The 20,989-nt window shown below is 36.0% G+C and overlaps 1 protein-coding gene across 4 annotated transcripts in view; it reads left to right on the top strand.

Moving 5' to 3' along the window:
- Nucleotides 1-20,989, top strand: part of LOC140497227 (phospholipid-transporting ATPase ABCA3-like) — a 264,641-nt gene that overhangs the window by 55,327 nt on the left and 188,325 nt on the right. For all 4 annotated transcript variants that reach the window (XM_072597913.1, XM_072597914.1, XM_072597912.1 and 1 more), the window contains 3 exons: nucleotides 10,991-11,253; nucleotides 13,181-13,297; nucleotides 13,972-14,089. In XM_072597913.1, coding sequence (XP_072454014.1) covers nucleotides 10,991-11,253; nucleotides 13,181-13,297; nucleotides 13,972-14,089 — 498 coding nt within the window. The remainder of the gene's footprint in view (nucleotides 1-10,990; nucleotides 11,254-13,180; nucleotides 13,298-13,971; nucleotides 14,090-20,989) is intronic.

Genomic DNA, 20,989 nt, shown 5'->3' with positions numbered 1-20,989 from the left:
TTTGCTTCAAGAGTCCACTGGGAATTTTTTAGGTCCTTGCATTGCTGTGAAGGGCTAAGTCTACTACAAAAATTCCTCACACACTGTGGTTGTTGCTATATACAGAGTTCTGGTTATGCTCCTTTAACTCAGCATCAGTTCATGTAAGTCCGTCCAGGTCTCTCTGAAGTCTTCCTGTTCATTATTTCTTGTACCACAATAGTATTCCATTACATTAATATACCACAACGTGTTCAGCCATTCCCCAACTGATGGGCATTCCCTTGACTTCCAGTTCTTGGCCATCACAAAGAGAGTGGTTATAAATATTTTTACACATATAGAACCCTTTCCCATTTTTATGATCTCTTGGAGATACACTCCTAGAAGTGATATTACTGGGTCAAAGAGTATGCACATTTTTGTAGTCCTTTGGGTATAGTTCCAAATTGCTCTCCAGAATGGTTGGACCATTTCACAGATCCACCAACAATGAATTAGTGTTCCAACTCTCCCACATCTTCTCCAACATTTATCATCTTCCTGTTTTGTCATGTTAGCCAATCTGATAGTTGTGATGTGGCACCTCAGAGTTGTTTTGATTTGCATGTCTCTAATCAATAGTGATCTAGAGCATTTTTTTCATATGACTATAGATAGCTTTAATTTCTTCCTCTGAAAACTGCCTATTCATATCCTTTACCCATTTATCAATTGGGGAATGACTTGTGTTCTTGTACATTTGACTCAGTTCTCTATATATTTTAGAAATGAGGTCTTTATCACAGACACCAGTTGCAAAAATTCCTTCCCAATTTTCTGCTTCCCTCCTAATCTTGGTCATTGCATTTATTTGTGCAAAAGCTTTTCAATTTAATGTAATCAGAATTATCCATTTTTGTACTTCATAATGTTCTCTGTCTCTTGTTTAGTCAAAAATCTCTCCATTCTCCATAAATCTGACAAATACACTATTCCTTGCTCCATTAATTTGTTTATAGTATCAGTCTTTATACTTAGATCATGTATACATTTGGACTTTATTCTTATGTACAATGTCAGGCATTGGTCTATGTCCAATTTCCACCACACTGTTTTCCAGTTTTCACAGCAATTTTTGTCAAGCAGTGAGTTCTTATCCCAGAAACTGGGGTCCTTGGGTGTATCAAACAGTAGATTGGTATATTCATTGACTACTGTGACTTGATAACCTAAACTATTCCACTGATCTACCTTTCTATTTCTTACTCAGTATGAAGTGGTTTTGATGATTGCTGTTTTGTAATACAATATGAGATTTGGTAGGGCTGGGCCACCTTCCCTTGCATTTCTTTTCATTAGTTCCCTTGATATTCTGAAACTTTTGTTCTTCCAGATGAATTTTGATATAATTTTTTTCTAGCTGTATGAAGTAATTATCTGGTAGTTTTATTGGTATGGCACTGAATAGGTAAATTAATTTAGGTAGCATTGTCATTGTTATTATATTAGCTCAAGCCTACCCATGAGCAAACTGATGTTTTTCCACTTACTTATATCTCACTTTATTTGTGGGAAAAGTGTTTTGTAACTGTATTCATATAGTTCCTGGGTTTGTTTTCACAGGTAAACTCCTAGATATTTTATAGTGTCTTCTGTATCTTCAAATTGGATTTCTCTTTTTATCTCTTGCTGTTGGGTTTTGTTAGTAATATATTGAAATGTAAATGATTTATGTGGGTTTATTTTGTAACCTGCAACTTTGCCAAAGTTGTTTACTATTTCAAGTAGTTTTTTACTTGATTCTCTGGGATTCTCTAAGTATATCATCATATCATCTGCAAAGAGTGATAACTTAGTTTCTTCTTTGCCTATTATTATTCCTTTGATTTCTTTTTCTTCTCTTATTGCTAAAGTTAACATTTCTAGTACCATATTGAATAGCAGTGGTGATAATGGACATCTTTGTTTCACCCCTGATCTTATTGGAAATGCATCCAGCTTATCCCCATTACATTAAATGAATGCAGATGATTTTAGGTAGGAACTATTTATTATTTTAGGGACAGCTCCATTTATTCCTATGCTCTCCAGTGTTTTCAATAAGAATGGGTGTTGTATTTTGTCAAAGGTTTTTTCTGCATCTATTGAGATAATCATATGGTTTCTGTTAGTTTTATTGTTGATATGATCAATAATACTGATAGTTTTCCTAATACTGAACCAGTCCTGCATTCCTGGTATAAATCCTACTTGATCATAATGCATTATTCTTGTGATAAGTTGCTGTATTCTTTTTTTAATATATTATTTAAAATTTTTGCATCTGTATTTATTAGAGAAATTGGTCTATAATTTTCTTTCTCTGTTTTGGTTCTTCCTGGGTTAGGTATCAGAAACATATTTGTATCATAAAAAGAATTTGGTAGTACTTCTTCACCAATTTCCGCAAATGGTCCATATGTTATTGAATTTAACTGTTCTTTAAATGTTTGATAGAATTCACTTGTAAATCCATTTGGCCCTGGAGATTTTTTCCTAGGGGGTTCATTGATGCCTTGTTCAATTTCTTTTTCTGAGATGGGGTTATTTAAGTATTCAATTTCCTCTTCGGTTAAGCTGGACAATTTATATTTTTTAAAAATATTCATCTATCTCATTTAGATTATCAAATTTATAGGCATACATTTGGGCAAAGTAATTTCTAATTATTGTTTTAATTTCCTCCTCATTGGAGGTGCATTCACCCTTTTCATTTTTGATACTGGTAATTTGGTTTTCTTCTTTTTTCAAAAAATCAAATTGACCAGACGTTTATCAATTTTATTGTTTTTTTTATAAAACCAACTCAGTTTTATTTATTAGTTCAATGGTTTTCTTAATTTCAATTTTATTAATCTCTCCTTGTTTTTCAGTATTTTTAATTTGATATTTACTTGGAGATTTTCAGTTTGTTCTTTTTCTAGATTTTTCAACTCCATGGCCATTTCATTGATCTCCTCTTTCTCTAATTTATTCATGTAGGCATTCAATGATATAAAACTGCCCCTAAGAACTGCTTTTCTGGTATTCCATAAGTTTTGGTAGGTTATCTCATTATTGTCATTCTCTTGATTGTTGTTGATTGTTGATTGTTTCTATGGTTTGTTGTTTAACCCTCTCATTCTTTAAAATTAGATTATTTAGTTTCCAATTAATTTTTGGTTTATCTTTCCATGGCCTTTTACTACATATAATTTGTATTGTATTATTGTCTGAGAAGGATGCCTTGACTATCTCTGCCTTTCTTTATTGTATTATGAGGTTTTTATGCCCTTGTACATGGTCAATTTTTGTATATGTGCTGTGTGCCACTGAGAAAGAGGTATGTTCCATTCTATCCCCATTCAATTCTCCCCAGAGATCTGTCATATCTACCTTATCCAGAGTTTTATACACCTCCTTAACTCCTTTCTTGTTTATTTTGAGGTTAGATTTATCAACTTCAGAGAGGGGGAGTTTGAGGTCCCGCACTAGTATAGTTTTACTGTCTATTTCTTCCTGTAAGTCCCTCAACTTCTACTCTAAGAATTTGGATACTATACCATTTGGAGCATATATATTTAGTACTGATATTGCTTTGGTGTCTATGGTCTGTGCCTTTTAGTAGGATATAGTGTCCTTCATTATCTCTTTTGATTAGATCTATTTCTGTTTTTGCTTTGTCTGAGATTAGGATTCCTATCCCTGCTTTTTTAACATTAGCTGAAGCACAATATATTCTGCTCCAACCTTTTACCTTTACTCCGTGTGTATCCTTCTATTTCAAATGTGTTTCTTGTAAGCAACATATTGTTGGATTATGGTTTTTAATCCATTCTGTTATCCCCCTCATTCTGTGAGAGAGTTCATCCCATTCACATTGACAGTTATGATTACTATCTATATCTTTCCCTCCATCCTCTTTCCCCATTTATGCTTTTAGTTCTCCCTTCTCCCTTCCCCTCCACAATAGAATTTTAATTTTTGACCACCTTAGTCTTCCATCCCTTCTTTCAGCCTCCCTCCCTTTTACTCCCTTTATCCCTTATTACTTCTTCCCTGTCATTTATCCTCCTCTTTCCTCTACTACTGCCTATTGAGCTAGTTAGTTTTCTATACTTGAGTTTGTCGTTCACTCCTGAGCTAAATCAGATGACAGTAAATCTCAAAAATGCTCATTTTTCTTCCTTCTTTCTGTCTATTGTAACTTGTTTTTGTGTCTCTTCCTATGATATAATTTATCTTTTTCTGTCTCTTGTTTTTCACATCTGCCATTACAATCCTTTGCACCCTTAAATTACATTTTAATCATCATATCATTTAATTTATACCCGTTCCCTCTATCCATGTACATCCTTTTAATATATCCTAATCAATATACAATTCTCAAGATTAACAAGTATCATCTTCCCTTATAGGGTTGTAAACAGTTTGCCAATACTGAATAACAAGGTTTTTTTCCCTGTTTACCTTTTTATACCACTCTTGAAATTTGTGTTTGAAGATCAAATTTTCTTTTGAGCTTTGACTTTTTCATCAGGAAGGTCTGGAAATTCCTTATTTCTTTGAATGTCCATCTCCTTGCCTGAAATATGTTCAATTTTGCTGGGTAACCTTGGTTGTAGTCCCAACTCCTTTGCCTTACAGAATATCATATTCCAGTCCCCCCAATCTTTTAATGTAGAAGCTGAAATGTCCTGTGTGATCTTTACTATAGCTGCTCGATATTTGAATTGATTCTTTCTGGCTGCCTGCAGTATTTTCTCCTTCACTTTATAGTTTTGGAATTTGGTAACAATATTCCTTGGTGTTTTCAGTTTGGGATCCCTTTCAGGAGGTGAACAGTGGATTCTTTCAATGATTATTTTGCCCTCTGGGCAGTTTTCCTTGATTATTTCTTGGAAAATAATATACAGGCTCTTTTTTTCATCATGGCTTTCTGGTAGAACAATAATTCTTAGACATTTCTGTCCTGGATCTTTTTTGCAGGTCATTTGTTTTTGCAATGAGATGTTTTGCATTTTCTTTTATCTTTTCATACTTTAGATTTTGTTTGACTGATTCTTGATGTCTCATAGAGACATTAGCTTCTATTTGCCCATTTCTAATTTGAATCAAATTGTTTTCTTCACTTAACTTTTGCATCTCCTTTTCCATCTATATAATTGTTTCTTTTAAGGAGTTATTTTCTCCAGTTAGGTTTTGTGCTTCTTTTTTCATGAGTTCAATATTCCTTTTAAATTATTCTATGATTTCTTTTCTTCATATTTTTAAAATCATCAGCCAGTTTTTCTTCTACTTCCCTAATTTGGCCTTTGAAATCCTTCTTGAGCTCTTCCAAGAATGCTCTTTGGACTTGAGACCAGTTCATATTTCCCTCTGAAGTTTCAGGTGGGAGTGCAGTCTCAATGCTGACCTCTTTGGTATTTGTGTTTTGGTCCTTGACCCCATAGAAAGACTCTATAGTCTTATCTTTTTTGATTTGCTTCTTGCTCATGATTACCCTTTCCCTGACTTTTAAAGTGGATCTCTGCTTCTGGGCCACAGGGGACTATGTCCCACATTTCTTATGCTTAGAACTTGAGGCTTTGTGTATTTTGCCCTCTGGTTCTTTCAACTAGAAGTTAGAATGTAGTAGCTTACCTGGTGCTGAGTTGGCTGGTGTGCCAAAGCAGAGCTCAGGTGAATTCTTTCTGAGTTTCCCCAGACTTACCCTGGAGGTAGCTGCATTGAGTGTGGAGATGGGGTGGTCTGGTCTGGTCACAGGAGATCTCCTCTTCTGAGCACAGGTAGGCTCAGTAGTTGCTGAACCTCATTTGTGCTAGGGTCTTCCTGATTCCCTTGACTGTGCTGAGGCAAACATGGGGTCCTGGTGTTGGCGATTGTGGGGCTCCATTCCCCTGGGGCTCAGGATCTTTTCCCGGTTTACTGAAGAGGGGCTATCTGGGACAGTTCCAATCCTGCACTGGTCCCCTTCAGCCACAGCAAGAGGGCCCCCCCCTTTATGATTTTTCTAGCTTCAGAGGCTAAGAGACTGTTAACCCCTTTGGCTGATCCCACTGATCCAGTATTTTTCCTGGGGATTTAGTCTCTGGATTTTTCAATGTCAACAAGGGAACAGATAGAGAAGTTACTGATCACTCCACCGTCTTGTCTCCTGGAAGCTCAAGTAGGTGACTTATAGACATTTAATCTGCTGGCTGATAATCTCAAAAAAAAGCTACTGCAATTACCTGGGATTCTGTGATTATCTATTGCTTAGTTCCCCTGGACTTCCACCCTTGGCTGATATGTTTGAGATTCCACAGTGTTGCTGCTGCTTCAGAATGCCCAGGGCTTCCTGCTCAGTTTTGCTATAGTGAGGTCTGCAGCAGTACGGCCTGTGCACTGTGTGCTCCTTCAGCCCCATGCAATAGATCTTTCCCATCAACCTTCCAGTCTTTCCTGGGTTGGAAATCTGCCACACTCTGTCTCCTATTGGATTCAGCCACCCTAAAATTTGTTCAGATTCTCTTTTTGATGTATTTGAAAGAGTTTGTCTCAGATCTTAAGTGAGCAGTTGCTCTCACTCTACCATCTTGGCTCCATCCTGCTGTGCATCAGAGAACTGATGAAAGGAGAGAACAGGAGTGTAAACCAAAGGGGTTCTGAGATGGAGAGAATGGGAGAAGAAGGAGCTCACTGTAAATACCATCAATTTTCTTACTGAAATAAGAGGTAAAGTCCTCAACTGAGAGAACTAGAAGAGGGGGAGAGTTGAGGGAGACATAGGGAAAGAAAAGAAAATTTGAAAAGCATCTGAAAATAGTGAAGTAGGGAAGCATTTGTGGAGGAATAAAATAACTATTATGTACAGCAAGGGCTCAGTTAAAGTTACATAATATGAATTTATAGTGTACCCAGGAGCATAGCATGTGACTTCTTTCTGCCTGTCTTTAACAGTGCAATAGTTGTGAAGAAATGAATAGGGAAAGTAATTTGGATTTGGAATTTGGCAAGGGATGAGCAGTGATATAGAACAAGCAAGTGAAAGCGATGAGAGTTGAAGACAAGATAGAGTTGGATTCCCTAAATTTGAGGGCCATATTGGGAAAGGAAGAAAGTATGTAGTTGTATCAGTGTAGTGGCCTTAGAAAATACCCTGTGATGGAAGTGTTGAACATAATCATGAAAGTGATCTTTAGGAAGGGTAATGCTTGTGGAGAGAGGGAATGTTATTTATGATCAGACACAGGTATGTGAAAGATAATTTTTTTAATATTAAGGAAATTACTGCTAAGGGTACTAGTGAGATCCAGGGTGAGACCATCTTGGTAAGTGGGTATGGGGGAATGAAGTAGTAGATTATGGAATTTAAGGAGGTTGAGGAATTGAGAGATTAAGGTATTGAAGGAGGATCAATATGATTTAAAATCATAAAGGACAAATGTTAGGGAAAAAGGAAGATAGTTCAGGGTAAGACTATTATTTCTTGATGTCTCACAATGTCATTAGCTTCTGCTTCTCCAAGTCTGCTTTTTAAGCAGTTATTTTCTTCACAGTTTTTGTATCTGATTTGACCAGTTCTGATTTTTTAAGAAGTTATTTTATTCAGCATTTTTGCGACTCTTTTACCAACCTGTTAACTCTCTTTTCATGATTTTCTTTTATAGTTTTTATTTCTTTCCCCAATTTTTGCTTGATTGCTCTTATTTTTAAAATAATTATTTTTTTGCTTTTGTTTTTTGAAGCTATTTTGAAAGCACTTCTAGAAATTCTGGTTGGGCTTCTGTTCAATCTGCATGTTTTCTTTAGGTTTTGCTTGTAAATGTTTTCACATCATTGTCTTCTAAGTTTGTGTCTTGAGCTTACCTGTCACCATAGAAGCCTTTTATGGTCAGATTCTTTTCTGATTGTTTGCTCATTCTTCCACTATATTTCTTGGTTTTGTACTTTATATTAGAGTTGGGTTTTTCCTCACCTTTGAGTTTGGGGGTATGCCTATCCTGTTCTGTCTTTTATATCTTTCTGCTAGTTTTAAAGGTTAATGAGTCCATAAATTTTCAGTGCTTCCAAAGTGATGTGATGGGGAGAGGTCTGATCAGTGCCTTCTTTGTCTGTGCTCTGGTCCTTATCTGGGTGTGACCCCCACTCCCTAATATCCATGACCACTTCTTTCTGTACTGTGGTCTGGTACTGGGTAATATGTGACAGAGCTGCCAGGGGACACGTGTTTGAGCTCCCATTCCTAGTACATAGGTCCCCTATTACATAGGATTGCCTTGCTAAGGGTTCTGTTTCCTTGCCATTTATGGGCATTGCTGGTGCTGCCCCTGCCACCACATGGTTTTGCTACTCTTCTGCTATGCTATGCATTTCTTGTCTGCGTAAATCTCTTTCTGTCTTCCTAGGTTGCCCTAAGTTGGAAAAATAGCTCATTGTGACTTTTAGTTGATTTTTCTGCCCACAATTCTCTTTGATGCATTTTTTAGATTGTTTTGGAGAAAGTAAGTTAGGAGAGCTCAATAAATGCTGGCTCCACTACTCCATCTTAACTCTGCCACTCTAGAGAATAACTCTTAATTTTAATGTTGTGCACCCATGTCTCATCTTGGGGACTACTTCTTTAAGAGACAGCTAACTGGCATGGCAGCTAGATGGCATTGGACTTGGAATCAGAAAGAGCTAAGTTCTTATGCTCTCTCAAATATGATAGGCAAATCACTTGATCTTTCTGTGCATTAGATGAGTTTCCTCATCTACAAAATGAAGGGGCTGGACATTACAAGATCTCTTCCTTATAAGTTCTAAGTTTGTGATCCTGTGGTCTATGACCCTATGACATGTGGTGGATAAGTTTGATACTCTGAACTTCAGAGGAGGAAAAGTTTTTGAATAATGACAGTACAGGATAAAATCCGGAAATGGTCTTGGGGAGCATGAAGTAGTCTACCTTTCCCTGTTGGAACAGTGTGTTTTGGGGTGTTACTGAAGGTACAGACATTGATGGAAAGAATGACAAGGAATCCAGTGTTTTCTGGGGGAATCCAGGTCTTAGTGAGGATAAGTACTGGAAAGCATTATAAAAGAAGTAGATCTGGAACAAAGGGGAATTTGTTTTCTGTGAAAATGGTAGTGGGTGGGCAGCCAGAGTATGGAATAGATGGGGTAAGGTTAAGAATGCAGGCTTAAGAGCATGGGAGTGTAGAATTGGAAATATTTAGTCCTGAGGTGGTCAGTAATTTAGTATTATAGGAATAAGGATGTGTGTGGTTTTCAGGGGGATTGCCACTTCTGATGTGAGGGCTTGCTGAACCCTTTTCAGGGCTGGTCAGTCATTTTGACATCCACCTGATTCACCTAACTCTCACCTGTGGCTCTAAGAAACTGTAGCATGCACAAAAACCACATCCTGGTAAATCTTCTCAGTAGATGGGCTAAACCAGGTGGAGGGTAATCAACAGGCCTCAAACCTTCTGGTGAGTTAAGGGGATACTTACCCCAAGCATGTCAAGACTTTCCCCAGTGGAATGGACAGATGAGAACAGTTTGTTCCAATGTCCATGAAAGCAGCTGAAGTAGATGCTGTGGAATATTTGTTTCAGGTATTGAAGACACTGCATTCTGGGTCATCATTCATCACCTTGTTTTTTTCCCTGCCTCTGGACTTTGCTAACTCAGGAAAAAAGAGTGAGGCTGTTGACTTTGTGCAACTCTGTATCACTTAACTCCACTTCACAAGTTATCACCCTGAGATGTCATTGGTCCTCTTTGAAAATGGAGGACAAACAACTTTATAGGGATAAGAAAAGAAGTAAGTGGTGGTGGATTATAGATGCAGGAGTAATAGTGTCTGATTGATGAATCATAATTCTCAAAGTTTCTAGAGGGTATTGTTGCTGAGCAAATTCCTGGAAATAGGGCTTTGGTTAACCTACAGTTCTCCTACTTGGGACTGGATAGATGGAACAGGGTAGCAGTTAGGGTATCAGTTGGTCTCCCTGGCCACAAGTTGAATAGAAGCTGCTGATCTACATTGGTAGAGGAAGTTTCCTATAATAATAAGATCACAGGACCCACTATTCTATTAAAGGTATATTCCTCTGTCCCTTGACTTCTGCAGTAGGATTATACTCAGTTTTATAGGATATTTTATTTTTGATTGTTAGATTCCTGCTCTCCCCCCTCCCCTCACATTCCCTTTTGGAATATTGAAAGTTTTCACTCCTCTAAAATAGTTGCAGTATAGTCTTGTATCATTCTAATTCTAATTTCTTGGTACTTGAATACTTTTTTTTTGGCCACTTGTGATACTTTTCATTTAACATAGAATCTCTGGATTTTGACTTTGACTTTTAGGAAGTGACCAGCTGATTCTTTCTGGTTTTAATTTGCCCTTTATAGATCTGGGCAGTTTTAGGGTTTTTTGCATAAGAGACTTTTAAATTCCTAGCTTGACTATCATGGACAGCACTCACCAGAAGCCCCTTTTGCCACTAAGTGCTTTGTCATTCTACTTTCCACCCCCATCTTAGAAAAACTCTGGGTTATTTAGAATGCCATTAATCCTTGGCTTTCTTTAGGTATCACTACATCTTTCCTGGAAAGGACACTAGACACTAGAGGAATTGTGACTGTGGGGATGGCCTTCATATCTCAGTTCCTTCTGTTCTGGAAATGAGAAGTACTGATTTATGTGCTGTCTGATTTGTATCTTTGACTGTTTTTCACCCTAATGAGGTTGTTATCTTTGTAGAGCAGTGAAAAGTACATTGAATTTAAAGATTAAATCTGTTAAGTAAGTTTAAGTCTAACTTTAGGATTTAATCTTAAATAGGTTTAAGTCTAACTTAAGGACATAAGACAATTCACCTAATCTCTCTGAACCCATTTCCTCTGTAAAATAACAAAATAACCACTTTGCCAATGATTTACAAAGTTGTTGAGAACATCATAAGAGATAATGTACATAATAATAATTTATAAACTCTAAAACGTTATATTGATTAAAACTTTATTATTTCTCATTCAGGCTATTTCGTTGAAGGTTTCCTGGCTGTACAACATGCTGTGGATAAAGCCATAATACAGTACCATAGAAGAAATACTGTGAAAGACAAGTCTAATATCACTCCTCTTGTTTTTGTAAAGAGATTTCCATCGCCATCTTTGACTAAAGATGAATTCCACAATTTTCTCCCCTTAATTTTTCCCTTTTCAATTTTATTAGTTTTCTCTATTACTGTACTCAGTGCAGTTCGTTCTGTTGTGTCAGAAAAAGAAAACAAATCCAAGGTAAACCATTTGTGTTTGAATTAAAACCCATTTTCTGTTGTAATTCTTGTGCGATATTCGAGACAGAATCTAAGATTTTGAGAGGACTCCACAGGCCGTCTAATCCACTTTATACCTACAATCCCTGAGAATCCCTACAATATCCCCAATACGTATCATGTACCTTCTGCTTGAAAACTACAGTAAGTTGAAACACTCTGCCTTCCCTGCCCACTTTAGCATAGTTCTAATTGTCAGAAAGTTTTCCTTGTATTAAGCCAAAATCTGACTTTTGCTGCTTCCACCTATTGCTCCTACTTCTGTTTTCTGGGGACAAGCAGAGCAAATTTAATTTGCCTTTCAAAAACCTTTCAAATACTTGAAGATTATAATTTCTTCTTAAGTCGTTTTCTTCTCTAGGTTAAATATACCCAGTTTCCTCAATCAATTCTTGTATGGCATGTTATTTAGTCCTTTTATCATCTTTGTTACCCTCTTCTAGACACTCTCCAACTTGTCTGTCTTTAAGAAAGTGTAGCTTCCAAAACTCAACACGGTATTCCAAATATGGACTTACCAGAACTGAGTATATTATTATTATACCTGTCTTGTCCTGGTTACTATTGACTTTCAGTTAAGTTACTGGTATTGCTCCTTTTTTGTTTTTTGGCTACGATATCACACATTTCATTCCTATTTCAATGTTGTTCACAAGAATCCACAGACCCTATATGCAGGAGCTGTTGTTTAGCTTCATCCTTCTTTTTGACATTAGTTTTTTAACCTAATTGTAGAATTTTATGTTTATTCAATTTCACCTTATTTGATTTAGCTTTTGTTCTGAGATGAAAAGAAATAAAAGGATTTTAAAAATTCTGCCTCTGTTCAGTAAATATCAGTTTTTCTTCTTGTCTTTATATCATCTATGCCTTTGTCCAAATAATCTATAAAAATATTGAACTCAGCACCAAATTTAGATCACTAGAACACTGTAGTAGAGATTTTGACATTGCCCATTAAAATGACTACTCTTTTGATTTGATCATTCAACAAATTCCAAATCCACCAAAATGTATTACCTTGTACCCCATACTTCTCTATCCTGTCCACAAGATTGCCTGAAAAATTTGTTTTGTAGAAGCCAAAGCATGTTATGTTTATTGAATTCCTTGATTTCCTTTTATTCTGTCAAGAAGAGGAAAAGATTAATTTCTCTTCATTATCTTCATTGGTATGACTTGTTTACTTGGAAGAGCTTAATGTCACCTGAAAGTTATGATCCATTTATCCCAACTTTTTCTCTAAACAAAACAGTCCCCTTGATACATTGGCAGCTTGATTTTTTTCATTCATTTGTTGAATAGACAGGCCTTTCCTTACCAACTTCAAAGGATAGATAGTATGCAAAGAACCAAAAACTATTGTGTTTTATAATCTAAATAATAAGTCCTATAATCAAAGACCTACAGAAGTGTATGTATGTATAGACATACTAAAAATACTAGAGCATAATAAAGTATACGGTATAACATATTGCTTTCTCATGCTCTACCCTTAAAAAAAGCATCCTTTGCCTCCTACCTGTTGGTCTTGTGAGTTATTAATACAACATGATTAATCAGCTATACCAGATGATGTTTGTTACAATTCAAAACATCTGATATTTTCATTGTGAATAATGTTAAAAGAATCTTTATGATTTTAATCTCTCTGAGCGTTAATGTCCTTTTAAAGTTATGTTTTAGATTATTTCTTAATAATTAGCAGTTGGAAGTAAAACTAGACTCTATAGATACTTTCATCACATATTTCCTGAGGATACAATGTAAGAAATAAGGAAAAGAACCTTTAGTTCAGTCCTGCAGAGTTTTATTTAACAGTTTACTATGTTATAAGACAAAAATGTTTGATCGTATACCATTTGTTTGGTCTTTCTGGTTCCTAACAGGAATATCTTCGCATGATGGGACTTAGTAAATTTTTGCTCTGGAGTGCTTATTTTTTTGTATTCTTCGTGCGTTTTCTTCTCACCATCCTTTTCCTGATTGTGATCCTCTTTTCCAAGGCAAGTGTCTGGGTGTGTGTGTGTGTGTGTGTGTGTGTGTGTGTGTGTGTGTGTGTGTGTGTGTGTGTGTGTGTGTTTATTTGGTTGAGGTTGGACAGGAGAGGAGAGACATTTTATTTTGAAGAGATGTTACACAATCAAACAACATCAAACAAACCCCAGATGTAACATGAAGCAATTGTTGCATTGTCAAGGTGATGATGGTATATAACTAAGCAAGCATTTACTTCTGGAGGATACCAGGAGAAAAGAGGACATTGAAGATAATACAGAAGTTATACTTTTCCTAATCTTACCTTAGCCAGGGTTTGCAATTGAGGAGATTGATAGAAGATTAAAATAAAGGAACTACAGGGAGAAAAGCCTGATATGAGTAAGTTATATTGAGACTACTGGGTGAATAAAGCTCTGAGACTGATCAAAAGTATATACTTAGTCTCTTGGGAAATATTTCTTCTATTTACAGAGATCAGGAAGATCCCTTGCCCTTCTGAAAAGGGTGAACTGTTTAGTTTATATTCCCTTTAACTGGGCTTTAGTCAGTGGATAGATTAGGTTAGTTGCTTTTGTAGTATTGCAGTATTTAAGGACATGATCTATTTCTTTCCCATTTTGTTATCCTTTAACAACATTTTTTATGTAACTGAATGAATTTATTGGATGTTTTGTGGTAGATTGCATACCTGCCAATAATTCGCCACAGTGATATATCTTTGGTGTTTGTCTTTCTGATGTGTTTCGCCATTGTTTCCATAATCTTCAGCTTCATGATCAGCACATTCTTCAGCAAAAGTGAGTCCAGGGGTCATTCTATGTCAAATTCTCAGAGATTATTTTCATTTTTGTCTTTGTAACTCCAGTACCTTACATACAGTGGGTACTTAATAAATATTTGTTGAATTGAACAAATTCGAGACACAGTGGGAACATGTTTTAGTACTCCCTCTTTAGGTAGCATTATTAGGTACTATACCTTCCATTCATGAGAATATGAGAAGATTTAGGCAGACATTTGAGAACTAAGTTCTTATTTTTAACACATTTTAATTAATTGTGCTAACTACTCTTTGATAAAGGTTGTTTTAATTAATAATGCATTTTTGGTTCCAGACTTAACTTGTGATGGTTATTTACAAAATGTCTTCATGGGTAATTATACTCACCCTGGATGTACATATAGAAAAATATTCAATTAGGAACCAAATTTGTGCTGAATGCAGAGTATTTCATTAGGTAATATGAGGAAATACAAAAAAGATGTATCTTCTTCCTTACTTTCAAAGTTTGTGCTCTGGTTGGGAGAGATAGAGTGTCTGGGTGCAAATGGAGCAACAGCTGTACAATCTTTATTAATATACCATATGAAGAAGTGACACTTTTCGTTGCTCAGTCATTTTTCAGTTATAGCTGACTCTTCATGACCCTATTTGGAGTTTTCTTGGCAAAGATACTGGAGTGGTTTGCCATTTCCTTTTCCAACTCATTTTACACATGAGGAAACTGAGGCAAACCAGGTTAAGTGACTTGTCCAGGGTTACACAGCTAAAAAGTGTCTGAGGCTAGATTTGAACTCAGAAAGATGCATCTTTCTAATTCCAAGCCCAGTGCTCTATCTACTGTGCCTCCAAACTGCCCTAAATGACAATTAATATAGTACAAAAACTACTTGAATTTGTAGGGAGACCTGGAGTAGAAGAGTGAACATGGTTCTGTGGGGCCAATCATGCAAGACTTCCTGGAAAAAAATCAGCCTACTTTTAAAGGAGATGGTGGACATTTTGTATAAAGATAGTGGCCTGTGAAAAGGGATTATGTGAAGACTGATGACATTTGTTATCTACCGTGCAAACTTTTATTTAAAGTTATACTTGCCTGTGTGGAACTTTCCATCAAATTGGGGAAACAAACATACATATCAAACAATTTGAGAGAAAGTGAACACAAAACACGCAAAACATGGAATATGAGTGCTAGAAGCATGTAGAATTAAGAAATTATCCCTGTAAGCATAAGGAAAATTGAGGAAGTTGTATTAGAATAGGCAAATTTTTAGTTACCTTTTTAAAGAAAGGTATCTTCTTTATGGCTGAGTCATTAGAGTACACGTCATTTCATAGAAAGGAACAGGGAGAGAAGTCTAGGCAGGGAGGCCATTATTTATAATAGTCATATAGACAAATTATCACTATAGAAAATGACCCACTGAGGGGATCATTGTCTCTGTTTAGAGGATTCATTGACTTAACTAGAGGCGACTTTTCCCTCTCCAACCTATAAGTTAAAATATATTTTCTCCTTTAGACCATAATTTTTATAACACAAACTATTCCCTCATTACTCTTATCCTCCTTCCCTACTAAGTCATCAGAAAAATGATCTCCATCACTCATCTAGTGTATGCATATGACACAAATCAGTTGTATTAGAGTCAGGAATTTTATCCTTCATGAAAGCTTAAGTTGGTACCATAACATGATATTAGTTGGTGGTTAAGACAGTGTTTCTTCCACAATTTTGCCATGTGCACCTAAGCCCAGTAGCTCTTAGCCAACATTTTTAAAAAGTCCTTTGGTCTACAAATTAATAATAATAATACCATCAATAATGACAAAACTGTTATTTTAAAAAATTTATTTATTTTTAGTTTTCAATATTCACTTCCCTAAAATTTTGAATTCCAAATTTTTACCCCCTCCATTCCCTTCCTCCACCCCAAGATGGCATGCAATTTGATATAGACTCTACATATACATTCATATTTAACATACTTTCACATTAGTTATGTTGTAAAGAAGAATTAGAACCAATGGGAGGAGCCACAAAAAAGAAAATAAAATGGAGAGAGAGCAAATAGTATGCTTCAATCTGCATTTAGACTTCATAGTTCCTTTTTGGATGTGGACAGCATTTTCCATCATGAGTCTTTTAGAGTTATCTTAGATCCTCTCATTGCTAAGAAGAGGTAAGTCTATTAAAATCTTTGCACGCTGTGGCTGTCACTGTGTACAGTGTCCTCCTAGTTCTGCTCACTTTACTCAACGTCAGTTCATTCAAGTCTTTTCAGGTTTTTCTGAAGTCTGCCTACTCATCATTTCTTATGGAATAACAGTATTCCATTACATTCATACCACAACTTCTTTAGCCATTCCCTCACTGATGGACATCCCCTCAATTTCCAACTCTTAGCCACCACAAAAAGAGCTGCTATAAATATTTTTGTACTTGTGGGTCCTTTTCCCATTTTTATGATCTCTTTAGGATACAGACCTAGAAGTGGTATTAAGGTCTAAGGGTATGCACAGTTTGATAGCCAAATGGCTGTCCAGAATGGTTGGATCAGTTCACAACTCCAGCAAAAATGCATTAGTGTTCCAATTTTGGGAAGCCTTTTCTGAGGGGTAGTCCAACTATGAGTACCTTTCTTCTATAACTACCTTGTATTTAACTATTTTGCATATATTTATAGTTTTTAGCTTTATATTTATGCTGTACACATTTTGCACTGATATAATTGATGCAGTGCCTATATATTAACACCCCTACACTGACTACATTTGCCTCTCTTTTCAATCTTAATGGTATGACCAGTTCAACTATACGCTATTTTTATATGTCAATCCCTTGTCCCCTTGTCCTAATGCCACTTGTAAACCCCCAATTGTGGTTTACTCTTATTATTTGCTCCATGATCCACTCAAAATGCTCTCTCTTCCCCACAAAACACTCCATCTCTCCTCCCCATATCTTGTCTTTGCCATCCCTCATACCTGGAATGTACTCAAATTGCCTCAAAGATGATGCTCTAGCACTCCCTTATATATAAAGCCTTTCCTGATCCCCCTACTGGTATGTCTGATGTTTTTCCAATTATTTATATCTGCCTTTATTTGCACGAAGTGTTTTGTAATTGGGTTCATATAGTTCCTAGGTATATCTTGCAAGTAGACTCCCAAATATTTCAAGTTATTATTGTTAATAATAACAGTTGCTTCAAAGGGTGTCCCATTTCTGGGATGGGGAATGGGTAACAAGAAAACAGTACCTTTAAGTACAAAAATATTTATAGCAGTTATTTTTGTAGTAGCAAAGAACTGAAAACTAAAGGGATGACTATCAGCTGAGAAGTGACTGAACAAATTATGGTTTATAAATGCAATGGAATTGTATTCTTAGAAATGATAAAAGGAAGGTTTTCAGAAAATCCTGTATGAACTGATGCAGAATAAATTGAGCAGAACCAGGAGAGTGATTTATATCATAACAACAACATTTAAAGATAAATAACTTTGAAAAACTTAAGAGCTCACATCAACACTGCAATCAACCATGATTCCCAAGAAACAATGATGCATTTACCCACCCTCTGACAGAAAGGTAAGGGACTCAGGGTGCAGAATGGGACAGATTTTTTTAGGCCTGGCTATTGTAGGAATTTATTTTGTAGTTTTCTTTTCCAGTTTTTTTTTTTTTTAATATTAGGGGTGTGATGGAAGGGAGAAAAAAATTGAGTATTCAGTTCAAAAAAATTTTTTTTTTATTTAGTTGGGACTGGAATTCCTAAAAGTCCATTTGAATCTGACAGCACAAATCTAATTAACATGTCAATTATACTAGTGCAGAGTAACTTTTTAAAAGGTGGCATTTGATATCATGAATAAATATATTTTCTTTCAGTATTTGATCTACATGTAGTTTTATTGCTTGCCTAAAAAGGAAAAAAAATATGATAGTCGATTCTCTAAGGGGAATGTGGAATGATTCAACCCTGAAATGTGACCATTTATTTTCTGGAAAATAATTGGGGTCCTTCATTAGTGATATAATGTAATTATATATATATATGTATATATATATGTATACACACACACACACATACACACACACACACACACACATATATATATATATATATGATTTAATGGTAAAAGGTGTTCTAGGCTAAGGTCTTTGTGAATGCTTAAATGGAACCAGAGCAGCTTATTGCAGTTATTATGTGGTGAATGCTCCTAAGCAGCTCTCATACTCCTTCTTAGAATGGTCTAACAAAGCTATAGCTAAGGAAATTTGTGATAATTGTACAAATACAAAAATCCACTAAATGAAGAGCCTTATCATGGATGTGGATTATCAAATGAATGTTTTGTATATGTTAGACATAACCCATTTTTTTGTATCCTCCCCAAATAAAACTGCCAACTGTGAAAAATCCTAGGTAATTGGCTACCACCCATTTATAATTTTAGATCTTAAACTACAAGAGGGTTCAAGCAAAGCTATACATTTAATGAACTATTGGTATATCTCATTAATGTTCAACATAAAATTTGACTTATAAAGACCCACAGCCAAAAGAGGGTACCCTTTTCCCAAAAGGAGTTCAAATTCTAGGCATACACGAATGGGGTTCAATACTTCATAGAGCCTGATCCCAAATAGAGAGTGGGGCGTGTGTGTGTGTGTGTGTGTGTGTGTGTGTGTGTGTGTGTGTGTGTGTGTTTAAAATCAGCTCTGGCTTATTTGCTTCCATTCTGGGAGTTCTGGGAAAATTCTCCTAAACAGAGATTCAGAATGATTCATGTCAAGGATCTCCCCCAAAGAGGCTTTAGCAGAGTGCCTTTGATAAAGAAACACTTAAATCAGAGAAGGCTTGTGAGTATGCATTATTGAATATTTAAAACATAAAGTAGTAGCCTATAAGATAGACTATACACTAATCTGTAAACAAATAAAAACACAAAACACTCAAAGAACTCACAAAAGCCCATCAGCTCTATTATATTTTTGTGGGAGGTAGAAAAGACTCCAGAAGACTTGTAAGATTGCTGTAGGCATTTCATTTTAACTTTTAAAATTTATCACTTAAAGTTGTTTCTTCACTACTCCAATAACTCAGGATTGTTATCATATTATCAGCCAAGAAATCAACTAATCTTTCATTTTGTGGCTATCTCTGATAAGTAAATGAAATCCTCTCTTCCCAAGTCTAGATACATTCCACCTAGGTTTGAAATTTTTCATTCTCTTGCAAAATCAGTTACAGTATACCTGACATCTGGATTCATATAGCATAACAGCATGAACATCTGCACTTTACAGGGATGATTAATCCAACAACCCAGATAATTATCTAAGCATGCCATTCATAGCAAATATACATCAAAAATACAGATGTATAGTGTAAAGTGTTACATGACAGGCCACTTCAGTGACTGACTACAAGTCTAAATGATGTATAGGATATAATAAATTCACATTATCATAGCAATATGTTCATATACATTGAACACAAGCAAACATGCATAACAGCAAGCAAACTAAAGCAATAGTAGCACCAATATGCCTACAGTTAACAAAATATACAGAAATTGCAGCATAGGTACATAATAAATAGCAAAATTATATATACTGGAGAGACTAATGTAGAACTTACATAATAGCACAAAAGCAAATATATATGATTAAGGAGAAAAGCACACTTAAAACATGCAATAATTTACATGTGAATCAGCAAACATTTGCAATGGCACACATTACATAGGTAAACATTAGCATGATTGTCTGGCTACTTGTGTAATTCTTTCTCTGGTTTCTCCCAGAACATCAAGTTAGTCTGACCATTAGTAGAATGTGTTTACCTCTTCTATGATCTGTTAAACTGTTAGTCCTTATGTCTGAATTATTAATGGTTCTATAGGCCAATAATAATTATCATCAGAACTAGAATCCTGCAGAGGGAGTAGCAAGAACAGCAGCCTCTTCCCTCAAACTCACCCAAATAGATCTAGAAAATGCACCAGATTGGTTTCTAATTGGGAAATCTGAGAAAAAAAATTACTGTCCAGTTCAGATTATTATAGAGAGGTCTGTAAACACTAGGGAGGGGGTTTGACCAGGAGGCTGTCAGGCAGAGCATTTCAACACATAGGGACTGTGCCAAACTGCAACATGACACCTTAGATCCACTGGGACATGACCTTGTGCAGGGGGCAGGAACAGGTGCCACTAGGCTGCTTTGTCAGTTCATGGCATCCATGGAAGGTCAAGGAGGTGACCACAGTGCCCACATCCAGGGATGAAAAGTGGTCATTAGTCTTAGGAGGAAATGTAGAATGTAGAAGCAAGCTCAGACTCCACAAGTGGTGTGTCAGATCTAGCATCAAGCCTGCACAGAAGTGACCAGGGTAGGAATCTCAGACAAAAGGCAAACTTGCAGTTTTATCACTCTGAACCAGCAGAATGTCCCTAGCTAACTGATAGTCGCTGAGTCTGGCAACAGTCTACTGGTGCTGATCCAGACTCAGATTAGGAACTTTCAGACCGAGAAACCAAAGGACTGGGATCAGATTTTGTCCTTGATCCAACCACTTTGGGACCATGAAAGCTTGTACATCACATCCTCAGTCTCAGCTATCTAGAAGAGCTTAGAATAAAACAACACTCAGTGCCCACAAGAAAACAGTAGCATGACTAGCCTAGACCTCTTCAGAAGTCCACAGACCCTAGCCTGAGAATCAAGTCCGAAGTTAAAAAATAGCCTACAAGAATAACAAATAAAAAATGAATCATATCATTAAAATGTTAGGGTAGCAGAGTTGCTCAAGACACAAACCGAGAAAAGGAGAAATGCCTATAAGCAAATCATTAAAGAAAAACATAGCATTAATTAAATAATTAAATAAATTAAACTAGAAT

This window comes from Notamacropus eugenii, chromosome 3 (genome assembly GCF_028372415.1).
Source record: "Notamacropus eugenii isolate mMacEug1 chromosome 3, mMacEug1.pri_v2, whole genome shotgun sequence".
Classification (NCBI taxonomy): domain Eukaryota; kingdom Metazoa; phylum Chordata; class Mammalia; order Diprotodontia; family Macropodidae; genus Notamacropus; species Notamacropus eugenii.
Note: the sequence above shows the minus strand (reverse complement) of the source record. Positions and strands in the feature narration are given on the sequence as shown.